At 46.4% G+C, this 26,335-nt stretch overlaps 1 protein-coding gene across 1 annotated transcript in view; it reads left to right on the forward strand.

Annotated features, from left to right (window-relative positions):
• SLC22A7 (solute carrier family 22 member 7) overlaps positions 1 to 26,335 on the forward strand; it is a 108,821-nt gene that overhangs the window by 54,113 nt on the left and 28,373 nt on the right. Inside the window, exons 6-7 of the mRNA XM_044291337.1 lie at positions 3,533 to 3,626; positions 8,126 to 8,238. Of these exons, the coding sequence (XP_044147272.1) occupies positions 3,533 to 3,626; positions 8,126 to 8,238 (207 nt within the window). The remainder of the gene's footprint in view (positions 1 to 3,532; positions 3,627 to 8,125; positions 8,239 to 26,335) is intronic.

Genomic DNA, 26,335 nt, shown 5'->3' on the forward strand with positions numbered 1-26,335 from the left:
CTCAGCCTGCCGCTGGGGAATGGAGACTGGGCTCCCAATTCCCGGCACATCACACGGCCGCTGGGGAATGGAGACTAGGCTCCCAATTCCCCAAAAATCATGCTGCTGCTGGGGGGCAGGAACAACTACCTCTGCCCCCTGTAACTCAGCCTGCCGCTGGGGAGGGAGGACGTTGCTCTCCTCTCCCTGCATTTCACACTGCCTTCCCGGCATATCACTCTGTTGCTGGGGGGCAGGAACAACTACCTCTGCCCCCTGTAACTCAGCCTGCCGCTGGGGAGGGAGGACGCTGCTCTCCTCTCCCTGCACTTCACACTGCCGCTGGGGAATGGAGACTAGGCTCCCAATTCCCTGCAATTCACACTGCCGCTGGGGAATGGAGACTGGGCTCCCTCTGTCCCGCAACCGTAACTTCCGATGGAGGTCCACCCAACGTGGCAGCTGACCATCACCTTCTGCCCGGTATAGTAGGGTCTTGAACACTAGACTCCTCACGAACTTCACGGATTTCTCAGCTGGATTGGGTCCGAAGAAGTTCAGCCGCAACCACATCATACGGTCAAATTCCTCAACAGAGTATCTGTACTCCACTGCTGGTTCCATCCTGGTGCTTTTAGGGTCGCTGTACTGGGACATGCGTTGCCCTTAAATTGTAGAATCCACAGAAATGGTGTCTCCTGTAGCTGTCCTTCTGGCTGTAGGAACGATCCCGCCGCTTGACACCAATTGTAACGGACCGTTTCAGCAGACAAGGGGTTAAAATCCGTTTAGGCGATATGCCCCTTTCTGAGAGACAGGCACAGCTACTGCAGAACACCAAACTCCCGAACTGGATACAAAATAGCACTCCAAACTGGAACCTCGCGAATAGCTGCTAGCAGACGAACAGGAAAAGCATACAATCAGCTTACACTCCTGGCAATCAGTCTCTAACAGCATACAGGGAATCCCCCCAATAACGAGACAAGGCTCCGTGTTGAGGGTCAAGCAGTGGTCTGATGTGTTGGCACACCAAGCCTGGTTTTTATTACAGTTGTTGCAAATACAGGACAGATACAACACATCCCCACAATGCATCATGGTTTCCTCCTCTCTGTCCCAGAGACAACCGAGAAGTAATCCAATTATCTCTCAGGACAAAGGGAAATCGCCAATACACATGTGGAGACAACAGGACAGACATCACCATTTAAACACGCAATGGGACAATAGAAACGCACCCACACAAAATCCTCCCCTCTGCCGGTGATGATTATTGAACACAATGGCGAATATAATTATCAAAGGCAGTGAAATACAGTTTTCTAAAACATATCACAGGAACCCCAAAACATGCAATAACCCCATAACCAATATATCCTCGGAACTGGGGGATCTGGGTGAACCACATATCCAAAATTCACCCACATCCGTTCAGTAGTTTGGAAGATACAGTTTTATGCCAGTTACACCGAAAATATACAAGTTATACAGAAAATAGTCACTAATAAATGTGTCCCCTGTTTGGTAGTTTCAAACTACTGAATGATGTCTCTGTGCACCAAATACAGGCAAGATAGCACCGTGTGGAAAGTCAGAACAGTGTCTGTGAGGTAAAATGGCCGCTATCTATTGTTCTCACCATGTGCTTCATCCAAGCAAGTAAGGCAGAGGATGCAATCCAGGGACAGAGGGCTCCGTCCCAAGTGCCTTAAGACCCAATAACTTATGGGGCCATAATCCCAGGGCAGGAGGCTGGCAAACAGCCCCCTCCAAAACACCGTGGCGAGGTTGGTTTCGCCACACTGCCCTTTCCTGTTCTTCTCTCTTTCCTCTTTTTTGTTCTTTCCTCCTTTACCTGTTTTTTTTTTATCCTTTTCATTCTACTCCGTACTCCTCTGTCCTCATTTTCCTTCTCTGCATTTTGCTCCCCATCTCTTCTATTTTTTCTTTCTTCACTTCTCCTCCTCTTTGCCCATCTCTCCTGTTCTCTTTCCTCCTTTTTCCACTTTCTCCTTCTCTTTCCTTTTCTCTTTACTCCTTATACCTCATCTTTTCGCCTTTCTTTGTCTTCTCTTTCCTCTTCCCTTTTCCCCTTTCCTTCTATCTCTTTCCTAATTTTAACTCTTCTATCAATATATTTCATCCTCCTATTTTATTCCTCTCTTTCTTTTTTTATCCCTCGTCTTCCTTCCTGTCTCTTTCTCTTCTCTTTCCTGTTTCCTTCATTCTCTTTCTTTTTCTTTCCTCCATTTCCACTTCTATTCACGTGTTCTCTCCCTTATTTTCTTTCCTTCTCTCTCCTACTCTCTTTCCCTTTTTTCTCTTTCTCCTCCTCTTTTCAGATTTTCTTCTTGCTTTCCCCTTTTCCCTTTATCTTTTCTCTCCTCCTTTTTCCTCAATTTTCTCATTATCCCCCACTCTGTCTTTGCTTTTCTTTCCTCTTCTCTGTTTTTTTCTCCTTTTCCTCCTTTCTTACTTTTGCTAATCTTTTTCCTCCCTTTTTCTTCCTCTCTTCTTTGTCCTTTTCCACCTTTCTCTTTCCTTCTTTCTTCTTATCTCTCTCTCTTTCTTTCTGTTTTCTCTCTGTCCTCCATAACTTTGATACCTATTCCTCTTTCCTCCTCTCTCTCTCTTCCTCTTTCTTCTCTGTGTTCTCCTCCTTTTTCAGCCTCCCTCTTTTTTTCTTTTCTCCCTTTCCTCCTTTTCTTTCCTCCATTTCCCTCCTCTCTCCCCAAATGCTCCTTTTTTCCCATGTCTCGTATCCTTTTCCTCTTCTCTTCTCTTCTCCTTCCTTTTTTTCTTCTTTCTCCTCCTGATTCCACCTGTTTCTGCTCTCCTCCTCTACTATCTTATCCTCTTTTCTCCACTCATCTCTGCTGCTCTTTCCTCCTCTCGGTTGCTCCTTCCTCCGTGTCCTTCTCTTTCCTCCACCTCCTTGCCTATGTGTTCTCCACTCGCCCCCTCCCCCTTCTTCCTCTATCCTCCTCTTGCCTCCTCTTTTCTCTTCTCTCACTTTCCTTCTATATTTTCCTCTTTTATTCTCTCTCCTGTTCTCTTCCTCCTTGCACTGATCTCCTCTTTTCTCCCCCCTCCCATCTTTCATTCTATTTCCTTCTCCCTTCCTCTACTCTTTACATCTCTCTCCTCCTCTTTCCTCTTCTTCTCTCCTCCCTTTCTTATTCTCTTTCCTTCCATCTCCTCTTCTCTCTCTTCCCCCTTCCTCCCGTTTCCTCCTCTCTAATCCTCTTTCTCTCTAATTCTTCTTCCATTCTCTCCTCCTCTGTCTTTCCTTTTCTCCCCTCCTCTCTAATCATCCCTCCACCTCTTTCATTCTCTCTCCTCCTTTGCTTTCTTCTTCCCTCCTCCTCTCTTCTCCTTGTCTCATCCTCTTTACTCCTCCTCTCCTTTCCTCTTCTCTCCACTCTCTTTTTCCTTCCATCTCCTCTTCTCCTCTCCGCTACTTCTTCTTGTCTCATCCGCCTCCTCTCTCTTTCCTCTTCCCTCCTCCTCTCCTCTCTCACCCTCTTCTCTGCTCTCTTTCTTATTACAGGTGGCTTTCTGAATCACCTCGGTGGTTGCTGAGTAAAGGCTTTATTGAGAGAGGAGAGAAGGAGCTGATGCGATGTGCTGCAATGAATGGAAGAAACTGAATTCTTTCACTGAAAACAAAGAGGTGAGATAGTCTGCAGATAATTGGACCAGTGGCTTGTGCGAGGAAAAGGCTGTATAGTCTCTTCTCAGCAGCCCCTGAAGTTCATCACTTGGGGTGGACTGAGAGGCACCTGAGGACTATAAATTCTTTCATTGTATTTAAAAAAAATTTTTAAAAAATTATAAAAATGAAATTTCCCCCCACTTTGTGTATACAACGACGACACAAACCTATGTAACATGTGGAATCTCCACTGACGGGGGATCCACTTACAAAAATAGTTTAGGAAGTCGTAATCTAATTGTCCACGAGTATCCGTTCTTAAGGGGAGGATTCCTTCTTAGGCTCCATCTGTGTCTTCAATCATGTTCAGCAGCAACCAACCCCCAACAGAGTGAGAGCAAGAAGACCCCCATTGTCTGTCCTTATACCATAGATACGGGCGCGTCTTACTAATGTATGGGCTTATACATTGTCATATATGGAGACTTCAAATATAGGTCTTGACGTCCCCATACAGACCTCCCATCGCCCTTGTGTATCGCTATAGACGGTGTCAGTGTGTAGTGTAATACAACCGTTATATTAATTTATACAATCGTGTTTAATAAAAGCGAAGGCATCCATGATTTAAACTAAATATTTGAACCATCTAACACAGATATGTAGCATTTATAAATAATGACAATAGCTAATTGCGGCACCCAACTTTCCCGAGTGCCGATTTAGCGTCCATTTTATGAAATACAGATAGTTAGATAGATAGATAGATATCGGCTTGATAGATACAAACCGGATTCCAAAAAAGTTGGGACACTATACAAATCGTGAATAAAAACTGAATGCAATGATGTGGAGATGGCAACTTCTAATATTTTATTCAGAATAGAACATAAATCACGGAACAAAAGTTTAAACTGAGAAAATGTACCATTTTAAGGGAAAAATATGTTGAATCAGAATTTCATGGTGTCAACAAATCCCCAAAAAGTTGTGACAAGGCCATTTTCACCGCTGTGTGGCATCTCCCCTTCTTCTTACAACACTCAGCAGACGTCTGGGGACCGAGGAGACCAGTTTCTCAGGTTTAGAAATAGGAATGCTCTCCCATTCTTGTCTAATACCGGCCTCTAACTGTTCCATCGTCTTGGGCCTTCTTTGTTGCACCTTCCTCTTTATGATGCGCCAAATGTTCTCTATAGCTGAAAGATCTGGACTGCAGACCGGCCATTTCAGTCCCCGGATCCTTCTCCTACGCAGCCATGATGTTGTGATTGATGCAGAATGTGGTCTGGCATTATCTTGTTGGAAAATGCAGGGTCTTCCCTGAAAGAGATGACGTCTGGATGGGAGCAGATGTTGTTCTAGAACCTGAATATATGTTTCTGCATTGATGGTGCCTTTCCAGACATGCAAGCTGCCCATGCCACACGCACTCATGCCACCCCATACCATCAGAGATGCAGGCTTCTGAACTGAGCGTTGATAACAACTTGGGTTGTCCTTGTCCTCTTTGGTCCGGATGACATGGCGTCCCAGATTTCCAAAGAGAACTTCGAATCGTGACTCGTCTGACCACAGAACAGTCTTCCATTTTGCCACACTCCATTGTAAATGACCCCTGGCTCAGTGAAAACGCCTGAGCTTGTGGATCTTGCTTAGAAATGGCTTCTTCTTTGCACTGTAGAGTTTCAGCTGGCAGCGGCGGATGGCACGGTGGATTGTGGTCACTGACAATGGTTTCTGGAAGTATTCCTGAGCCCATTCTGGGATTTCCTTTACAGTAGCATTCCTGTTTGTGGTGCGGTGTCGTGTAAGGGCCCGGAGATCACGGGCATCCAGTATGGTTTTACGGCCTTGACCCTTACGCACAGAGATTGTTCCAGATTCTCTGAAGCTTCGGATGATGTTCTGCACAGTTGATGATGATAGATGCAAAGTCTTTGCAATGTTTCGCTGGGTAACACCTTTCTGATATTGCTCCACTATCTTTCTGCGCGGCATTGTGGGAATTGGTGATCCTCTACCCATCTTGGCTTCTGAGAGACACGGCCGCTCTGAGAAGCTCTTTTTATACCCAATCATGTTGCCAATTGACCTAATTACTGTTAATTGCTCTTCCAGCTCTTCGTTATGCTCAAACTTACTTTTTCCAGCCTCTTATTGCTACTTGTCCTAACTTTTTGGGGATTTGTTGACACCATGAAAATTTAAATCAACATATTTTTCCTTTAAAATGATACATTTACTCGGATTAAACGTTTGATCCGTCATCTACGTTCTGTTACAGATAACATAGTGACATTTGCCATCTCCACATCATTGCATTCAGCTTTTATTCATCCTTTGTTTAGTGTCCCAACTTTTTTGGAATCCGGTTTGTATATGATTGATAGCTAGATAGATAAATAAATAGATAGATAATAGATAGATAGATAGATAGATAGATAGATAAATAGATAGATAATAGATAGATAGATAGATAAATAAATAGATAGATAATAGATAGATAATAGATAGATAGATAGATAGATAGATAGATAGATAAATAGATAGATAATAGATAGATAGATAGATAAATAGATAGATAATAGATAGATAGGTAGATAAATGTGATCAAAAAGTCACACACACTCCAAAATGGTATCAATAAAATGTACAGATTGTTTTGCAAAAAATGAGCCCCACACAGCTCAGTACACGTAAGTATAAAAGTTATGGGGGTCAGAATATAGTGATGTAAAAAAAACTTTTTTTTTCCCAATTCCACCCCATTTGGATTTTTTCCCTGTTTCTCACTACATTTTATGCCACAATTAATGCTGGCATTAGAAAGTACAACTTGTCCCGCAAAAAATAAGCCCTTATACAGCTACGTGACCGGAAAAATTAAAAAGTTATGGCTCACGGAAAATAGGGAAGAAAAATTAAAACGCAAAAATGAAAAAACCTCCGGTAGCCAAGGGGTTAAATCATGGATGCCTTTGATTTTATTAAGCACGATCGTATAAATTAAAGCAAGTTTCAGAGATCGCAGGTCACTAACAAAAGGGACTGCAACAGTTACCCTTAAGGACCTGCGGTGACATCATCTTTGGGCGGGGCTTTGTGGGAGGCCTGGGCGGTTTATGGGCAGGGAAAGGGACTCATCAAAGGTCCTTTAGCTAATAGATAGATAGATGCAGGACAGACGGATCAGCTGGATAGCTTCATATTCTGTTGATATATTTTTGCTTAAATCACGGACGCCGTAGATTTATATTAAACACAATCGTATATGACTAAAAGCTAATTTCAAAGATCGCAGGTCACTAACAAAGGGAATGCAATAGTTAACTTTAAGGACCTGCGGTGACATCATCAAAGGTCTTTTAGTTTTAGGACCCTAGACGGATCATTTATTGTCATTATTTATAATGCCTTAGTAAGAGGTTATAGGGGTACTCCCATCTTCAGTTTTCATACTTACCTTCGTCCAGCGTGACGTTCACTTCCTGGATTCGGCTGGGCTTGATTGACGTCTTCTCCCGGCTGGGCCGCGCTTGCGCAGAAGACTGAAGATTTTCTCCCGGCCGGGCCGCGCAATGTCTTGAACACGCACGCCGCCGCGCATGCGCCATGGTGACTTATTCCTGGCCTGTATGGTACAGAGCCGGCATGCGCGTTTGTGGCTCTGTACTATACTGGCTAGTAAGAAGTCATCACGGCGCATGCGCGGCGGCGTGCGCGTTCAGGACATTGCGCGGCCCGGCCGCGAGAAAATCTTCAGTCTTCTGCGCAAGGGCGGCCCAGCGGGATTCGACAGGAGAGGTGGCCGTAACCAGGGGAGACGAAAGACAACAATCATGTAAGAAGGGAATTATTTTCTCAAAAAGGGTGGGAATTGGGGAATTAAATGTATTTACAAAAATGATCAGTCAAATCATTAGGAGATTTACCAGTGATCGTTGTGATGGGAATCCCCCTTTAATATAAGCTTAATATCATTTTATTTATAAAGATATTAAAACTTAATTAAATTACTGACGTAATATCAGATCTAACAGAATAAAGGGGATTTGAATGGGCGGTATTTAGTTGGAGTTTGGGTAGGGTGCCAGGGGCGGGACTTTGGGTGGAGTGGGCGGGGTTATGGGCAGGGAAAGGGGCGTGTCCACCTGTCACTTTTGATTTGACGAGGAGTGTCCCCCTATACTACTTGTATGTAAGGATACTATGTGACACCCCTATGTAGTCAGATGCTGCTCCCTCCGCTGCTGTCTGTAGGTTCTGAAGAAGCGGATGGAGCTGTGCCCCTGACCCTGTGCTATCTGGAGGGCTTCTATAGGCGCTATAGCATTGTGGCGGCACTTACATGTTGGGGTGTCATTATTTTAGGGGTATATGATACATTATGGCTCTTGTGTACGGACACAATGCTGCGGTCATCATGACTGTAGGACCCCATCATGGGGGTGCTCTCATGTGTGCTCCTTTTTCACTATTTTACAGAATATCCAGAAGCTGGTGGACTCATTAGGATCGTCCTCCACCAACTACTCCTACTTTGACCTGTTCCGGACTCCGAGACTGCGCAGGATCTCGCTGTGTGCAGGACTGTCATGGTGAGGAGCGCACTCTCTCTGCCGTGTGGTCTGCTCTCTGCTGTCACATATCCTGCTCTGTGCTTTTGCTTGCATGGTGTGGAGCGACCCCGTCAGCCATGTTCAGGACTGAATGTATGTCCGACCTGTACCGCAGCCCGGACTGAGACCACAGCTGATGTTTTATACATAGATGTGCATTGTGGTCAAAGAGCTTGATGAGTAATGTCATTGCAGACACAGGACCTGTGGTCACATCTCTTGAGAGCTGTAGGCCTTCAAGCAGGCAACTTACACTGCCACTTATTGGTTATGGGGGTTGTGAAACCATTGTGTCAACCAACCAATTTGACATTGGGCTAAACCTAAAGGCCTTATCCTGGAGGTCCCCTGGTATTTACCCTTTAATCCTTATACAGAACCAGAACCTCTGGAATAGCGATCAAACACCACTGAAGTGAGGAGGGAGAGACTGGAAGGCGCAACATGTAGCAGACCAGATTCATCAGTGTCAGGACCTGAAGGGACCACTGATGGACGATGCCCACTTGTATAAGGGAACTCTGAGTCTGATGTTCTTTGATGAGAGCCAGACCTTGTCTCCAGGAGCAAGTTGAAGTAAAGTCCTACCCTTTTTCATGCCAGCAGAGGCCTGTAGCAGAGAAGTCTTGGTTTCTTGCCATACTTGGTTGACGTTATTCATAGCGGCATCAGCTGCTAGCCCTCCATAGGAGAAGAGGAACCCTTAGTTGGTGACTGTGGCAAAACCAACCTCGCCACTGGGTTTTGGAGGGGGCTGTTTAAAAGCCTCTTGCCTCAGGATTATGGCCCATAGTAACTTTAAACCCCTGAACCTATTCCAGTGAATTTTGGATAGGTTTGTCCCCCAAGTTATACTGTTTAAATTGATGTAAGTTGTATGTATGGACAATGTAACCTCACAAAGTTGTAACAACTTATAATAAGTGTAACTTGTCAGCTTGGGAGGAATATGCTGGGTGTGGTTCTATTGTCCCATTGTCCCATTGTGTGTTTAAATGGTGATGTCTGTCCTGTTGTCTCCACGTGTGTATTGGTGATCTCCCCTTTGTCCTGAGAGATAATTGGATTGTCTTCGGTCGTCTCCCAGGCAGAGAGGAGGAAACCATGATGCATTGTGGGGATGTGTTGTATCTGTTCTGTGTCGCAGTCTCCCTTCTGGTCCTCTAGGGGGCGGGAACGATTGGTTGCTGTACTTGCATTGTGTGTTGTAAGATATTGATTGGTTGGATTTCAAAACCCTGTGGGCAGTACTATGTATGTTTTTTATGAATAAAAGAGGCTGTACTTGAAGTACAGTCAGACCACTGCTGACCCTCAAGACAGAGCCTTGTCTCGTTATTGGGGGGATTCCCTATATGCTGTTAGAGACTGATTGCCAGGAGTGTAAGCTGACTGTACGCTTTTCCTGTTCGTCTGCCGGCAGCTATTCGCGAGGTTCCAGTTTGGAGTGCTATTTTGTATCCAGTTCGGGAGGTTGGTGTTCTGCAGTAGCTGTGCCTGTCTCTCAGAAAGGGGCATATCGCCTAAACGGATTTTAACCCCTTGTCTGCTGAAACGGTCCGTTACAGTGACCATATACATTAAAGAAAGAGAAGTAAAGCAACCTAGTCATCGTGACATGCAGAAGTGAAGTGTCACAGTTAATCAGCATTTGAACTGAACCCCCCAATGAGACTTGATGTGTAAGGGTAATCCATGTGTTACTTTGGCAGCCTGTGCCCATTTCTCACTGTGTCTGGGAAGTTGGTACATTACTCATTGAGTAACTACTACTCCCATTTTTGCCTTCACTAGCACTCTACGCCTTCCCTTGCTCTGTGTGCGGCTGCTTCTGATTGCTAATCAGCTTCTGCTATAGCACTGTACTGCTGACCTTATTTCTTTGCCTGAGCAATTAGGTTTCTGGTGTACCTGCTCCATGCTAAGGTGTTTGTTCCTTTTGTCGGCCCATGGACCGACCACGGCCTGTTACGGTCTGAGTTTTGTCTGATCCTTCAGTATTCTGCACTGGTGTCTGTAACCCCGGTGGGTCAGCTGTCAACCGTACCAAGATGTAGTAGCCTGGTGCAGAGTCGGACTGAGGGCCCTTGGATCCACCAGAGGAAATGATTCTGAGCGCCCACCCTCTGTGTGTATAGGGCCTTAAAGGCCCTGTCTTATTAGAGGTCTAGTATTGTCAGAGCTCGTACCAGAGGATTGTCTGGTGGTCTAGTCCGACCCTGGCTTGCTGACTCCCATACAGTGAAGTCCATATTCCTTTATAGGGGTTAAAGGGTGAATACCAGGAGACTGCCAGAGTAGTGCCCTTTGGTTCATTTCAAAGTCAAACCATTTGATTGACACACCCAGTGCCTACTATAACAGTTTGCCCAGGCCATAGAAACTGCTGGCATACTCAGTATGGAGCTACCCAAAGTATATAAAGAACTGACCACTGACCATGGCCTCCAGGAGTAACATAGTAACATAGTACATAAGGCCGAAAAAAGACATTTGTCCATCCAGTTCGGCCTGTTATCCCGCAAGTTGATCCAGAGGAAGGCAAAAAAAAAAAAAAAAAAACACCACTTTAGGGGACTATAAACTTCCTTCCCGACTCCAATCAGGCCATCAGAATAACTCCCTAGATCAGCGACCCCTCTCTAGTAGCTATAACCTGTAATATTATTACACTCCAGAAATACGTCCAGGGCCCTCTTGAATTCCTTTATTGTACTCACCATCACCACCTCCTCAGGCAGAGAGTTCCATAGTCTCACCGCTCTTACCGTAAAGAATCCATAGTCTCACTGCTCTTACAGTAAAGAGTCCATAGTCTCACTGCTCTTACAGTAAAGAGTCCATAGTCTCACTGCTCTTACAGTAAAGAGTCCATAGTCTCACTGCTCTTACAGTATAGAGTCCATAGTCTCAGTGCTCTTACAGTATAGAATCCATAGTCTCACTGCTCTTACAGTATAGAGTCCATAGTCTCACTGCTCTTACAGTATAGAGTCCATAGTCTCACTGCTCTTACAGTACAGAGTCCATAGTCTCACTGCTCTTACAGTAAAGAGTCCATAGTCTCACTGCTCTTACAGTAAAGAGTCCATAGTCTCACTGCTCTTACAGTATAGAGTCAATAGTCTCACTGCTCTTACAGTATAGAGTCCATAGTCTCACTGCTCTTACAGTATAGAGTCCATAGTCTCACTGCTCTTACAGTATAGAGTCCATAGTCTCACTGCTCTTACAGTATAGAGTCCATAGTCTCATGCTCTTACAGTAGAGTCATAGTCCATGCCTTACATAGAGTCATAGCTCACTGCTCTTACAGTAAAGAGTCCATAGTCTCACTGCTCTTACAGTATAGAGTCCATAGTCTCACCTGCTCTTACAGTAAAGAGTCCATAGTCTCACTGCTCTTACAGTATAGAGTCCATAGTCTCACTGCTCTTACAGGATAGAGTCCATAGTCTCACTGCTCTTACAGTAAAGAGTCCATAGTCTCACTGCTCTTACAGTATAGAGTCCATAGTCTCACTGCTCTTACAGTAAAGAGTCCATAGTCTCCACTGCTCTTACAGTATAGAGTCCATAGTCTCCTGCTCTTACAGTATAGAGTCCATAGTCTCACTGCTCTTACAGTAATGAGTCCATAGTCTCACTGCTCTTACAGTATAGAGTCCATAGTCTCACTGCTCTTACAGTAAAGAGTCCATAGTCTCACTGCTCTTACAGTATAGAGTCCATAGTCTCACTGCTCTTACAGTATAGAGTCCATAGTCTCACTGCTCTTACAGTAAAGAGTCCATAGTCTCACTGCTCTTACAGTATAGAGTCCATAGTCTCACCGCTCTTACAGTAAAGATTCCATAGTCTCACTGCTCTTACAGTATAGAGTCCATAGTCTCACTGCTCTTACAGTATAGAGTCCATAGTCTCACTGCTCTTACAGTACAGAGTCCATAGTCTCACTGCTCTTACAGTATAGAGTCCATAGTCCTCACTGCTCTTACAGTAAAGAGTCCCATAGTCTCACTGCTCTTACAGTATAGAGTCCATAGTCTCACTGCTCTTACAGTATAGAGTCCATAGTCTCACTGCTCTTACAGTATAGAGTCCATAGTCTCACTGCTCTTACAGTATAGAGTCCATAGTCTCACTGCTCTTACAGTAAGAGTCCATAGTCTCACTGCTCTTACAGTATAGAGTCCATAGTCTCACTGCTCGTTACAGTATAAGAGTCCATAGTCTCACTGCTCTTACAGTAAAGAGTCCATAGTCTCACCGCTCTTACAGTAAAGAGTCCATAGTCTCACGCTCTTACAGTATAGAGTCCATAGTCTCAACTGCTCTACAGTAAAGAGTCCATAGTCTCACCTGCTCTTACAGTACAGAGTCCATAGTCTCACTGCTCTTACAGTAAAGAGTCCATAGTCTCACTGCTCTTACAGTATAGAGTCCATAGTCTCACTGCTCTTACAGTATAGAGTCCATAGTCTCACTGCTCTTACAGTATAGAGTCCATAGTCTCACTGCTCTTACAGTATAGAGTCCATAGTCTCACTGCTCTTACAGATAGAGTCCATAGTCTCATAGCTCTTAGAGTCCATAGTCTCACTGCTCTTACAGTATAGAGTCCATAGTCTCACTGCTCTTACAGTAAAGAGTCCATAGTCTCACTGCTCTTACAGTATAGAGTCCATAGGTCCTCAATGCTCTTATAGTAAAGAGTCCATAGTCTCACTGCTCTTACAGTACAGAGTCCAAAGTCTCACTGTTCTTACCGTAAAGAGTCCATAGTCTCGCCGCTCTTACAGTATAGAGTCCATAGTCTCACTGCTCTTACAGTATAGAGTCCATAGTCTCACTGCTCTTACAGTAAAGAGTCCATAGTCTCACTGCTCTTACAGTATAGAGTCTATAGTCTCACTGCTCTTACAGTACAGAGTCCATAGTCTCCATGCTCTTACAGTATAGAGTCCACATAGTCTCACTGCTCTTACAGTAAAGAGTCCATAGTCTCACTGCTTCTTACCGTATAGAGTCCATAGTCTCACTGCTCTTACCGTAAGAGTCTATAGTCTCACTGCTCTTACAGTAAAGAGTCCTATAGTCTCACTGCTCTTACAGTAAGAGTCCATAGTCTCACTGCTCTTACAGTAAGAGTCCATAGTCTCACTGCTCTTACAGTATAGAGTCCATAGTCTCACTGCTCTTACAGTACAGAGTCCATAGTCTCACTGCTCTTACAGTAAAGAGTCCATAGTCTCACTGCTCTTACAGTAAAGAGTCCATAGTCTCACTGCTCTTACAGTAAAGAGTCCATAGTCTCACTGCTCTTACAGTAAAGAGTCCATAGTCTCACTGCTCTTACAGTAAAGAGTCCATAGTCTCACTGCTCTTACAGTAAAGAGTCCATAGTCTCGCTGCTCTTACAGTACAGAGTCCATAGTCTCACTGCTCTTACAGTAAAGAGTCCATAGTCTCACTGCTCTTACAGTAGAGTCCATAGTCTCACTGCTCTTACAGTATAGAGTCCATAGTCTCACTGCTCTTACAGTATAGAGTCCATAGTCTCACTGCTCTTACAGTAAAGAGTCCATAGTCTCACTGCTCTTACAGTATAGAGTCCATAGTCTCACTGCTCTTACAGTAAAGAGTCCATAGTCTCACTGCTCTTACAGTAAAGAGTCCATAGTCTCACCGCTCTTACAGTAAAGAGTCCATAGTCTCACTGCTCTTACAGTAAAGAGTCCATAGTCTCGCTGCTCTTACAGTACAGAGTCCATAGTCTCACCGCTCTTACAGTAAAGAGTCCATAGTCTCACTGCTCTTACAGTAAAGAGTCCATAGTCTCACTGCTCTTACAGTATAGAGTCCATAGTCTCACCGCTCTTACAGTATAGAGTCCATAGTCTCACTGCTCTTACAGTATAGAGTCCATAGTCTCACTGCTCTTACAGTATAGAGTCCATAGTCTCACTGCTCTTACCGTAAAGAATCCTCTTCTATGTTTGTGTACAAACCTTCTTTCCTCCAGGCGCAGAGGATGTCCCCTCGTCACAGTTACTGTCCTGGGGATAAATAGATGATGGGAGTGATCTCTGTACTGACCCCTGATATATTTATACATATTAATTTGATCTCCTCTCAGTCGTCTTTTTTCTATAGTGAATAACCCTAATTTTGATCATCTTTCAGGGTCCTGTAGTTGCCCAATTCCAGGTATTACTTTAGTTGCCCTCCTCTGGACCCTCTCCAGCTCTGCTATGTCTGCCTTGTTCACAGGAGCCCAGAACTGTACACAGTCCTCCATGTGCGGTCTGACTAGTGATGTGTAAAGTGGTTGGACTATGTTCTCATCACCGCCATCTATGCCCCTTCTGATGAAACCCATTATCTTATTGGCCTTGGCAGCAGCTGCCTGACACTGGTTTCTACAGCTTAGTTTGCTGTTTATTAAAATTCCTAGATCCTTTTCCATGTCAGTGTTACCCAGTGTTTTACCATTTAGTATGTACGGGTGACTTGCATTATTCCTTCCCATGTGCATAACTTTACATTTATCAGTGTTAAACCCCATTTGCCACTTATCTGCCCAAGCCTCCAATTTATCCAGATCCCTCTGTAGTAGTATACTGTCCTCTGTAGTATATATACAGTATACTGTCCTCTGTAGTATATATACAGTATACTGTCCTCTGTAGTATATATATATATATATATATATATACAGTATACTGTCCTCTGTAGTATATACACAGTATACTGTCCTCTGTAGTGTATATATACAGTATACTGTCCTCTGTAGTGTATATACACAGTATGCTGTCCTCTGTAGTATATATACAGTATACTGTCCTCTGTAGTATATATACAGTATACTGTCCTCTGTAGTATATATACAGTATACTGTCCTCATCAGTGTAAATTACTTTACACAGTTTAGTGTCATCTGCGAAAATTGATATTTTACTGTGCAAGCCCTTCTACAAGATCATTAATAAATATATTGAAGAGAATAGGGCCCAATACTGACCCCTGAGGTACCCCACTAGTGACAGTGACCCCTCCAGTACTGACCCCCTGAGGTACCCCACTAGTGACAGTGACCCCTCCAGTACTGACCCCTGTGGTACCCCACTAGTAACAGTGACCCCTCCAGTACTGACCCCTGTGGTACCCCACTAGTGACAGTGACCCCTCCAGTACTGACCCCTGTGGTACCCCACTAGTGACAGTGACCCCTCCAGTACTGACCCCTGTGGTACCCCACTAGTGACAGTGACCCCTCCAGTACTGACCCCTGAGGTACCCCACTAGTGACAGTGACCCCTCCAGTACTGACCCCTGAGGTACCCCACTAGTGACAGTGACCCCTCCAGTACTGACCCCTGAGGTACCCCACTAGTGACAGTGACCCCTCCAGTACTGACCCCTGAGGTACTCCACTAGTGACAGTGACCCCTCCAGTACTGACCCCTGAGGTACTCCACTAGTGACAGTGACCTCTCCAGTACTGACCCCTGAGGTACCCCACTAGTGACAGTGACCCAATCTGAGTGTGTACCATTAATAACCACCCTCTGTTTTCTATCCCTCAGCCAGTTACTTACCCACATACAGACGTTTTCTCCCAGTCCGAGCATTCTCATCTTATATACTAACCTTTTATGTGGTACAGTGTCAGATGCTTTGGAGAAGTCCAGATATACGACATCCATTGATTCGCCGCTGTCAAGTCTACAACTTACCTCCTCATAGAAACTGATTACATTAGTCTGACATGACCGATCCCTCACGAAGCCATGCTGATATGGCGTTATTTGCTTATTTCTGTTGAGATGCTCTAATATAGCATCTCTCAGAAAACCTTCAAACAGTTTACCCACAACAGATGTTAGATTTACCGGCCTATAGTTTCTGGGGTCTGTTTTTGGCCCCTTTTTGAATATTGGCACCACATTTGCCATGCGCCAATCCTGTGGGACATTCCCTGTCAGTATAGAGTCTGCAAATATCAGAAATAAGGGTCTGGATATGACATTACTTAATTCCTTTAGGATACGGGGGTGTATGCCATCTGGTCCCGGTGATTTGTCTATTCTAATCCTTTTGAGTCGCTGTTGTACTTCTTCCTGGGTCAGACAGGACACTTCTAATGGGGAATTTATTTTTGCATTCTGCATTTTATCTGACAGTTTATTTTCCTCAGTGAATACAGTGGAGAAAAAAATATTTTACAGCTTTGCTTTCTCCTCGTCGCTCTCTGCGACTCCCCCCTCATCACTCTGTAGAGGCCGACACCTTCAGATTTATACTTTTTAACATTTATATAATTGAAGAACATTTTAGGGGTAGTTTCACTCTCTTTGGCAATTAATCTCTCGGTCTCTAGTTTGGCCGCTTTTATTTGTTTTTTACATATTCTATTTTTTTCCTTATAGTTTTTCAGTGCTTCCTCGCTCCCTTCCTGTTTTAGTGAATGAAATGCTTTCCTTTTGTCACTTATTGCCTTCTTTACAGTTCTATTTATCCACATTGGTTTATTTTTGTTCCTTAACCCTTTATTCCCATACGGTATGCACCTCTCACACTGAGATTTTAGGATGTTTTTAAAGATATCCCATTTTGTGGCTGTATTTTTTTTTTTTGAGGACTTTGTCCCAGAAAGTTCGGCCTATGGCCTCTCTTAGTTGGCTAAATTGAGCTTTTTTGAAGTTTGGTATTTTTGTTCCTCCCTGTAGAAACGCTCTTTTGAATGATAATTGGAAGGTTATTACTTTGTGGTCACTATTTCCCAGGTGTCCCCCGACCTGCACGTCTGTTGTTCTGTCAGGCCAATTGGTTAATACTAAGTCCAGTATGGCCGTCCCTCTAGTCGGGTCCTGAACCAGTTGGGAGAGGTAATTGTCTTTGGTTATTGCCAAGAACCTGTTTCCTTTATGAGATGTACAGGTCCCAGTTTCCCAGTCTATATCTGCGGAGTTCCCCCATAATAACCACCTCGTTATGATTTGCCGCCTCGTCTGTCTCGTTTAGAAGTAGATTTTCTGTGGACTCCGGTATATTAGGTGGTTTATAGTAAACTCCTATTAGTAATTTATTGTTGTTTTTAGCTCCATGTATCTCTCCCCACAGAGACTCCACATGTCCATGTCCCTCACTTATATCTTCTCGGACTGTGGGCTTTAGACAGGACTTTACGTAATGGCGAACCCCCCCCCTCTCCGGTTTTGACGATCCTTTCTAAACAGACTGTAACCTTGTACATTAACCGCCCAGTCATAGCTATCATCCAGCCGTGTCTCAGTTATTCCCACTGTCATACCTATCATCCAGCCGTGTCTCAGTTATTCCCACTGTCATAGCTATCATCCAGCCATGTCTTAGTTATTCCCACTGTCATAGCTATCATCCAGCCGTGTCTCAGTTATTCCCACTGTCATAGCTATCATCCAGCCGTGTCTCAGTTATTCCCACTGTCATAGCTGTCATCCAGCCGTGTCTCAGTTATTCCCACTGTCATAGCTATCATCCAGCCGTGTCTCAGTTATTCCCACTGTCATAGCTATCATCCAGCCGTGTCTCAGTTATTCCCACTGTCATAGCTATCATCCAGCCGTGTCTCAGTTATTCCCACTGTCATAGCTATCATCCAGCCGTGTCTCAGTTATTCCCACTGTCATAGCTATCATCCAGCCGTGTCTCAGTTATTCCCACTGTCATAGCTATCATCCAGCCGTGTCTCAGTTATTCCCACTGTCATAGCTATCATCCAGCCGTGTCTCAGTTATTCCCACTGTCATAGCTATCATCCAGCCGTGTCTCAGTTATTCCCACTGTCATAGCTATCATCCAGCCGTGTCTCAGTTATTCCCACTGTCATAGCTATCATCCAGCCAGTGTCTCAGTTATTCCCACTGTCATAGCTATCATCCAGCCGTGTCTCAGTTATTCCCACTGTCATAGCTATCATCCAGCCGTGTCTCAGTTATTCCCACTGTCATAGCTATCATCCAGCCGTGTCTCAGTTATTCCCACTGTCATAGCTATCATCCAGCCGTGTCTAGTTATTCCCACTGTCATAGCTATCATCCAGCCGTGTCTCGTTATTCCCACTGTCATAGCTATCATCCAGCCGTGTCTCAGTTATTCCCACTGTCATAGCTATCATCCAGCCGTGTCTCAGTTATTCCCACTGTCATAGCTATCATCCAGCCGTGTCTCAGTTATTCCCACTGTCATAGCTATCATCCAGCCGTGTCTCAGTTATTCCCACTGTCATAGCTATCATCCAGCCGTGTCTCAGTTATTCCCTACTGTCATAGCTATCATCCAGCCGTGTCTCAGTTATTCCCACTGTCATAGCTATCATCCAGCCGTGTCTCAGTTATTCCCACTGTCATAGCTATCATCCAGCCGTGTCTCAGTTATTCCCACTGTCATAGCTATCATCCAGCCGTGTCTCAGTTATTCCCACTGTCATAGCTATCATCCAGCCGTGTCCTCAGTATTCCCACTGTCATAGCCTATCATCCAGCCGTGTCTCAGTTATTCCCACTGTCATAGCTATCATCCAGCCGTGTCTCAGTATTCCCACTGTCATAGCTATCATCCAGCCGTGTCTCAGTTATTCCCTCTGTCATAGCTATCATCCAGCCGTGTCTCAGTTATTCCCACTGTCATAGCTATCATCCAGCCGTGTCTCAGTTATTCCCACTGTCATAGCTATCATCCAGCCGTGTCTCAGTTATTCCCACTGTCATAGCTATCATCCAGCCGTGTCTCAGTTATTCCCACTGTCATAGCTATCATCCAGCCGTGTCTCAGTTATTCCCACCTGTCATAGCTATCATCCAGCCGTGTCTCAGTTATTCCCAACTGTCATAGCTATCATCCAGCCGTGTCTCAGTTATTCCCACTGTCATAGCTATCATCCAGCCGTGTCTCAGTTATTCCCACTGTCATAGCTATCATCCAGCCGTGTCTCAGTTATTCCCACTGTCATAGCTATCATCCAGCCGTGTCTCAGTTATTCCCACTGTCATAGCTATCATCCAGCCGTGTCTCAGTTATTCCCACTGTCATAGCTATCATCCAGCCGTGTCTCAGTTATTCCCACTGTCATAGCTATCATCCAGCCGTGTCTCAGTTATTCCCACTGTCATAGCTATCATCCAGCCGTGTCTCAGTTATTCCCACTGTCATAGCTATCATCCAGCCGTGTCTCAGTTATTCCCACTGTCATAGCTATCATCCAGCCGTGTCTCAGTTATTCCCACTGTCATAGCTATCATCCAGCCGTGTCTCAGTTATTCCCACTGTCATAGCTATCATCCAGCCGTGTCTCAGTTATTCCCACTGTCATAGCTATCATCCAGCCGTGTCTCAGTTATTCCCACTGTCATAGCTATCATCCAGCCGTGTCTCAGTTATTCCCACTGTCATAGCTATCATCCAGCCGTGTCTCAGTTATTCCCACTGTCATAGCTATCATCCAGCCGTGTCTCAGTTATTCCCACTGTCATAGTGCTCCTCACACATCACTAGTTCCAGTTCCCCGGTTTATTAGTCAGGCTTCTGCCATTAGTATACATACATTTAAGAGGTTTATGTATAGTTTTTACCCTACACCTTTCCTTCTGAACTGTTCTAGTCCCTCCTTCCATTCCTCCCCCAGTCCCACTACCTGCCCCCGGTCTCTATCTGCACTATCTTCCCCTCCTATAATGTAATTTCCCTCCCCCCCAGTCCCTAGTTTAAACCCTCCTCCAACCTTCTAGCCATCTTCTCCCCCAGCACAGCTGCCCCTTCCCCATTGAGGTGCAGCCCGTCCCTACGATAGAGCCTGTAGCCGATAGAGAAGTCGCCCAGTTCTCCAGGAACCCAAAACCCTCCTTCCTGCACCAGTTCTTGAGCCACTTGTTAATCTCCCGCTGCCTTTCTTGTGTGGCTCGTGGTACAGGCAGTATTTCGGAAAATACTACCTTTGTGGTCCTTGCCCTCAGCTTTGGACCTAAATCCCTGAAATCATTTTTAAGGACTCTCCACCTACCTCTAACTTTGTCATTGGTTCCGATATGGACCATGACCGCTGGATCTTCTCCAGCCCCTCCCAGTAATCTGTCAGCCCGATCCGCGATGTGTCGAACTCTAGCGCCAGGAAGACAGCGCAGCGTTGGGCGATCCCGGTCTTTGTGACAGATTTCCCTATCTGTTCCCCTAATAATGGAGTCTCCCACTACCAGCACCCGTCTGCCCTGCTCTCCTGGCCCCCTGCTTACCGGAGCTGGCATTCCCCTGACTGGCAGAGGAAGTGTCTGGCTGCGGCAGTGCCGTCCCCGGACTGACATCCCCCTCATCTGCCAAACGTGCAAACTTGTTGGGGTGTGTCAGATCAGGGCTAGCCTCCCTGGCACTCTTCCCTCTACCCCGCTTTCTAACTGTTACCCAGCTAGCTACCTCACTTTCCTCAGCCTCCTCTCTGTCACCCTCCTCCTCATCTACCCCAGAGTGCAGGCTCGGTGAGAAGCAAACTCTTTTGCAAATTGTCAATGCCTCTCAGTGCAACTTGCCCGTTTAGAGACTCGATTTGCGATTCCAAACGGGTTATTTGCTCACATCTTGAACAAAGATATGCACCCTGAACGGCTGTTCCAGGACTGCAGACATCATGCAAGATGTGCACCGGACGGCGCTGTCAATTGTGCAACACATACTAAATGGGGATTACACCAGCAAAAAAGTAAAACAGTAAATATGATTCAGACCTAGACCCTGTCTGCTGTAGCCGAAGGGCTACGCTAAACCAAGCCAACAACACACAAGGAAATTATATCCAACCTTAGTTTCCAAACTCCTTTTCTTAAACTCCTTGTTTTTTTAACTCCACTTAATAAGAAGCCACTTAGTAGAGCAAGCCCCAGGAAGAGCCGAGTAGCAGCTGAATTATCCACATACCATATCTGCCTACTTGGGTGCCATGATCGCTACTGATCCTGTACTGCGACCATAAGATGCAGTGTTTGCACCATTTCCTCTACCCGTCATGGTGTCTGGGCGCTCCAGGTCGTACCTCTCACTTTCTCCATGGTATGAGCGGGATCCTAAATCAGTGCATCTTTCACTTTGAGTTACTGCCTCACCAGTTTTTTTCTGACCGGTATCAGGTAGCACTTGTGCACTCCTTCCTGTCAGGTGAAGCAATTACCTGGATGACACCGTTATGGAAATGCAGGGACCCAGCAATCTTCATGAATTTCTGGCTACCTTCCTCAATGTCTTTGAGAAGCCTGGCCATACTTCTTCTGCAGCATCATCTCTTCTGCGCCTCTGCCGGAGAGAAACCCTGACAACTATAGCTCCTTTAAATTGGAACTACTGGCACTGGTGTCCGAAAGGTTCATACAGTACCTAAGAGGTGCAGAGGTGACCGCGATGATGGACAAAAACCCGTTAACACATCTGGAGAATGCCAAGCTTGAAGCGCTTGAACAGAGGTGGATGGCTCGCCTTTCCAAGTACCAATACAGCATCAAGTTTCGGTTGGGGAGAGAGATCGGCCACACTGAAGTACTCTCCCAAGTTCCTGTAGGGCTGCCAACTATGAGGAGCTAGAGGACACTGAAACTCCTGACCTTGGTTGATTACCTATGTTCCAGGACATGGCACATTCAAGTGGGGTGGCGTCTGGGAAGCCGATGGTGTTGGGAAAGTTGATGTTGGATGATTGGGAGAGTTCCAGAATGGCTGCCTGGACCTGTGGAAAGTGTTGTGATAGTGGGTTAAGCTGAGTGTTACCCAGGGCCTTCTGTGTCGGACCATATACTTGCAATCAGATCTGCAGTACCGACAACAGATTGTTATCCCCATGTCATCGGAATTGGAGGATGCCTGGGAAGCCCATGAGAGGTGCACCCATTTCGGGAGTGAAAAACTGTACAAGTAGCTTCAACAGCTGGCATACTGTCCAGACTTGGCAGACATGGTGGCTGAGGCATGTTTCAAGTGTCGGCCCTGTGTGCTGAGTAAGAGTACTGTTCAACGGGCACTTGTCTAGGCCATCTGGACGCCTGCGCCCCTAGAGATCCTGATGATAGATTATGTATAGATTGGGTACTCTACCTTGGGACACTCGTACTGTCTGGTCATGTCACATAATTTCACGATGTATGCAGTGGTTGGACCCACCAGAGGCCAGACGGCAGAGTCAGTCATTGGAACGGTCTGTAAATACGTTATACAGGTGTTTGGGTGTCCACAAAGGATAAATTCGGACCGGTGGGCATGTTGTCAGAATACTCTAATTAATGAGCTGTTCCAAATGTATGGGATCTAATGTTTACACACCACTCCCTCAGGGGAATGGGGAGTGTAAGCGGTTCAACCACGTGGTGTGGACTCTGGAGGACAGCTAAAAAGCCCAGTGGCCGGAGTACCTGCCTGAACTATAGTGGGCGTATAACAACAGGGTACACAGTACCACCAGTTACTCCCCACATATGCTCATGTTTGGGAGAGCCGGCCGGGAGATTGAAGATCCACATGCCCGATACGATGAAGCCACCACTGAGAAATACTGGCTCAAAGTGGTCCACAAGGTGGGGGAGTGCCTTAGGCAAGTGGTGCACCCTAACCCAAGACCCCTGCAAAGGGATGGATATGCCCCAGGCGATCGAGTAATGGTCAGGGCAAAACGGCCACCTGGGAAGTTAGATGGGCGGTGGGAGGCAGTACCATACACAGTGAAGAGGAGGGTAGAACCTGCCATCCCGGTCTATGAGGTAGAGCCAGTAGAAACTGGAGGGTCCTCTCGGAACTTGCTCCGTAACATGCTGAGGCGTTGTAATTTTGGTGAGCCCGTGCTCATGGAGGAGATGCCTCCTTCCACTCAGAGTACAGAGGAAATCCCCTTAAATGAGAAGAAGGAATGGTGGGTTGTCCCTTCCCCGGTACCCACAGCGCTATGTGCAGGATGAGTTTGCACTCAGAGGATTGCCTAGGACGAAAAACTCTAGTGGGGTGACATGTGAGATGAGGAAACAGCTCTCATTGTGTGAACATTGTATTTGTGTAAATGAAGTTACATGGTGCGTACTGACATTGTACTGATGTACTGATCTAGTCCAGAGGAAGGGGAATTGCTGCCAGGAATGCAGATGAGAGCTGAGGAGTAAAGCCACAGACACTGCGGTACCGCATGCTTGTTCTATCCACAGTCACCAGCTTATACAGAGCAGACCCGGGTCGGTAAGACTAATCGTGCACGTACTTCATCACACTTTTGGCGCCTAGTATCCTGGAGGCCTGTAGTCAGTTAGGTTTTCTGTTTGTGTCAGCCACATGTACTGTTAACTGCTCATAACAAGGACTTCATGTTTAAAGTCCCAGTTCACTCTGCAGAGATGATAAGCGTCACAACGAATTCAAGCCAGGCTGGTGTGTATTGAGGAGAAACACTATAGGCACGTGCTATTGGGGGGAATATTATAGCATGTAATAATATTATAATCTTTTGTGCTGTGGCGCAGGCTAGTCAACATCACGCACCCTAATAATTGTTCCTAATTCTAAGGTAATAACAGGTAAGCCGTGGCTGGTCTATGTGAGCCCGCCAGTAGGTAAATTTACCTCCAGCGTCCACCGGAGGGCGCCGCGCTGTACAGCACAAGGGTCTCAGCCTCCCGGCTGGGTGTGTGTAAATGTATTGGTGTGTAATAAACCACTATGTAAAATACGGTATTGGCAAGACTGGTGTTTGAGTCGCTTTCCTTGTCCATGACTTCGCTGTATCCTGGGGAGCCCACCCCGGTACACGGCCTACTACTGCATAAAAGAGGAACTAGCTTGTCGGGATATCCCATTCACCATTGATGACCTGATTACTCTGGCCACATGAATTGATATTCGCTTCAGAGAATGCTTTAGGAAGTTTCCCAGTTTGGCACTTACTCTCCAGAGACTTTTGCTTCCATCTTCTCCATCTCCTGATCCTGAACCTAAGCAACTGGACTAGGTCTAAGAAGGAGCATCTACATAGACGCAGTAAGGACTTATGTTTGAACTGTGGAGCCAAAGGTTAGCATGTGCATACCTATCCTCTCAATGCGAGATTCCCTTCCTGTGTCTTTGTCCTTAGGTGAGATTCAGTTTACCGTGTAGGACTGGTGACCCCATAGGAATACTTGTTATGCCCCAGGAGAAGTGCTTGGTGGTGACATTGGTCAACAAGAGCCCATGGAGCTTCAAGTCAGGATTCTGCACACAGATAGGATCTTATTCTACATCCTGCCTATATCTACTAGCAGTGGCGTACATAGAGAAGTAAGGGCCCCATAGCAAGGATCAAACCAGGCCCCCCACCCAGGACAGAAGGGTTTTCGCCTAAACACCTTTCAATAACCCTTGGGCCATTTTTCCACTGCCTCATTTGCTAAAAGTTGTTCCTTTACAGAGTAGAGCCCTGGCCAAGGTCCCCCTCACCCCCAGTAGAAGAGGGGATGATCCCTCTTGCCCTGGGCCCCATAGCAGTAGCATGGTCTGCTGCTATGGTAGTTACGGCCCTGTCTACTAGCCCTCTCCTACTGGGACTGCCCTGGTTTGGTACTCGAGGGAGATTCAGCATTGGGGTTCTGGCTGTTACTCTCACTGTCTGGTTCCTGTTCTACCTGTCTGATCTCCATCAGTTCCTCAGAATCTTCTGGGTCTATCCCCAGCCTTTGCTGGCTATTTCACTATCTTTGATAAAAAGGAAGCTGAGACACTGCCAACACGTGGTCCCTAGGAGTGTCCCGTGTGAACGTGTTTGCCCATTATCTCTGCCTGAAATTCTCTGGCTACATTAGAAAAATCCTGGAAAGAGGCTTCACCTGAAGGTCTTTTCACTGGCTGATGGCTCGTTCTTCTTTTGTCAAAAAGAAAGATGTAACGTAAAGAACAAGTATCCTCTACTACTGATTCCAAAACCCCTTGGAACCAGAATTTTCACTACGGTGGATCTTAGAAGAGTCTACAACCTCATTAGGATTCGAGAAGTTGATGAATCAGACCCCGCTGAATTGATGAGCTCCTAAACATAGGAAAACGTTTAACCTGGGGGAGGCATTTCCTCAGGGAAGATGGAAGTGTGTTTCCTGTGATAGGCTGCTGTGGTGTGCATGAGGACCTGTGGTCACACAACCAGAGCACCGGGTCCTTCAGTCCAGGAGGGGAAGAGTTCCTGGAGAGCAGTTTAGGAATAAATGTGAAGGAGCAGGTCACAGATGAGGCTCTGGGAGAGAGTGTCTGACATCTGATGGTGGGCACTGCAGTGTGACCAGACCAAGAGAGCAGCCCTGCACCAGGGAAGAGGTTCCTATACCTCCTGGCATCTCTGCAGAGACTATACAGAGTTGTGAGCTGAAACCGACAAGCATGTGTGCCTCCTTCTGAGCGAAACCGTATTGTCCTGTAACCTTTACTCTGTCCTGTGCTGCCGCTTATTCTCCTTTGTGCTGCCGCCCATCCTGCCCTGTGCTGCTGCCCATCCTGCCCAGTGCTGCCGCCCATCCTGCCCAGTGCTGCCGCCCATCCTGCCCTGTGCTGCCGCCCATCCTGCCCTGTGCTGCCGCCCATCCTGCCCTGTGCTGACGCCCATCCTGCCCTGTGCTGTCGCCCATCCTGCCCTGTGCTGTCGCCCATCCTGCCCTGTGCTGCCGCCCATCCTGCCCTGTGCTGCCGCCCATCCTGCCCTGTGCTGCCGCCCATCCTGCCCTGCTGCCCATCCTGCCCTGTGCTGTCGCCCATCCTGCCCAGTGCTGCCGCCCATCCTGCCCTGTGCTGCCGCCCATCCTGCCCTGTGCTGTCGCCCATCCTGCCCTGTGCTGTCGCCCATCCTGCCCTGCCGCCCATCCTACCCTGTGCTGCCGCCCATCCTGCCCAGTGCTGCCGCCCATCCTGCCCAGTGCTGCCGCCCATCCTGCCCTGTGCTGCCGCCCATCCTGCCCTGCTGCCCATCCTGCCCTGTGCTGCCGCCCATCCTGCCCAGTGCTGTCGCCCATCCTGCCCTGTGCTGCCGCCCATCCTGCCCAGTGCTGCCGCCCATCCTGCC

The sequence above is a fragment of the Bufo gargarizans genome, chromosome 4 (assembly GCF_014858855.1).
Source record: "Bufo gargarizans isolate SCDJY-AF-19 chromosome 4, ASM1485885v1, whole genome shotgun sequence".
In the NCBI taxonomy this organism is placed as follows: domain Eukaryota; kingdom Metazoa; phylum Chordata; class Amphibia; order Anura; family Bufonidae; genus Bufo; species Bufo gargarizans.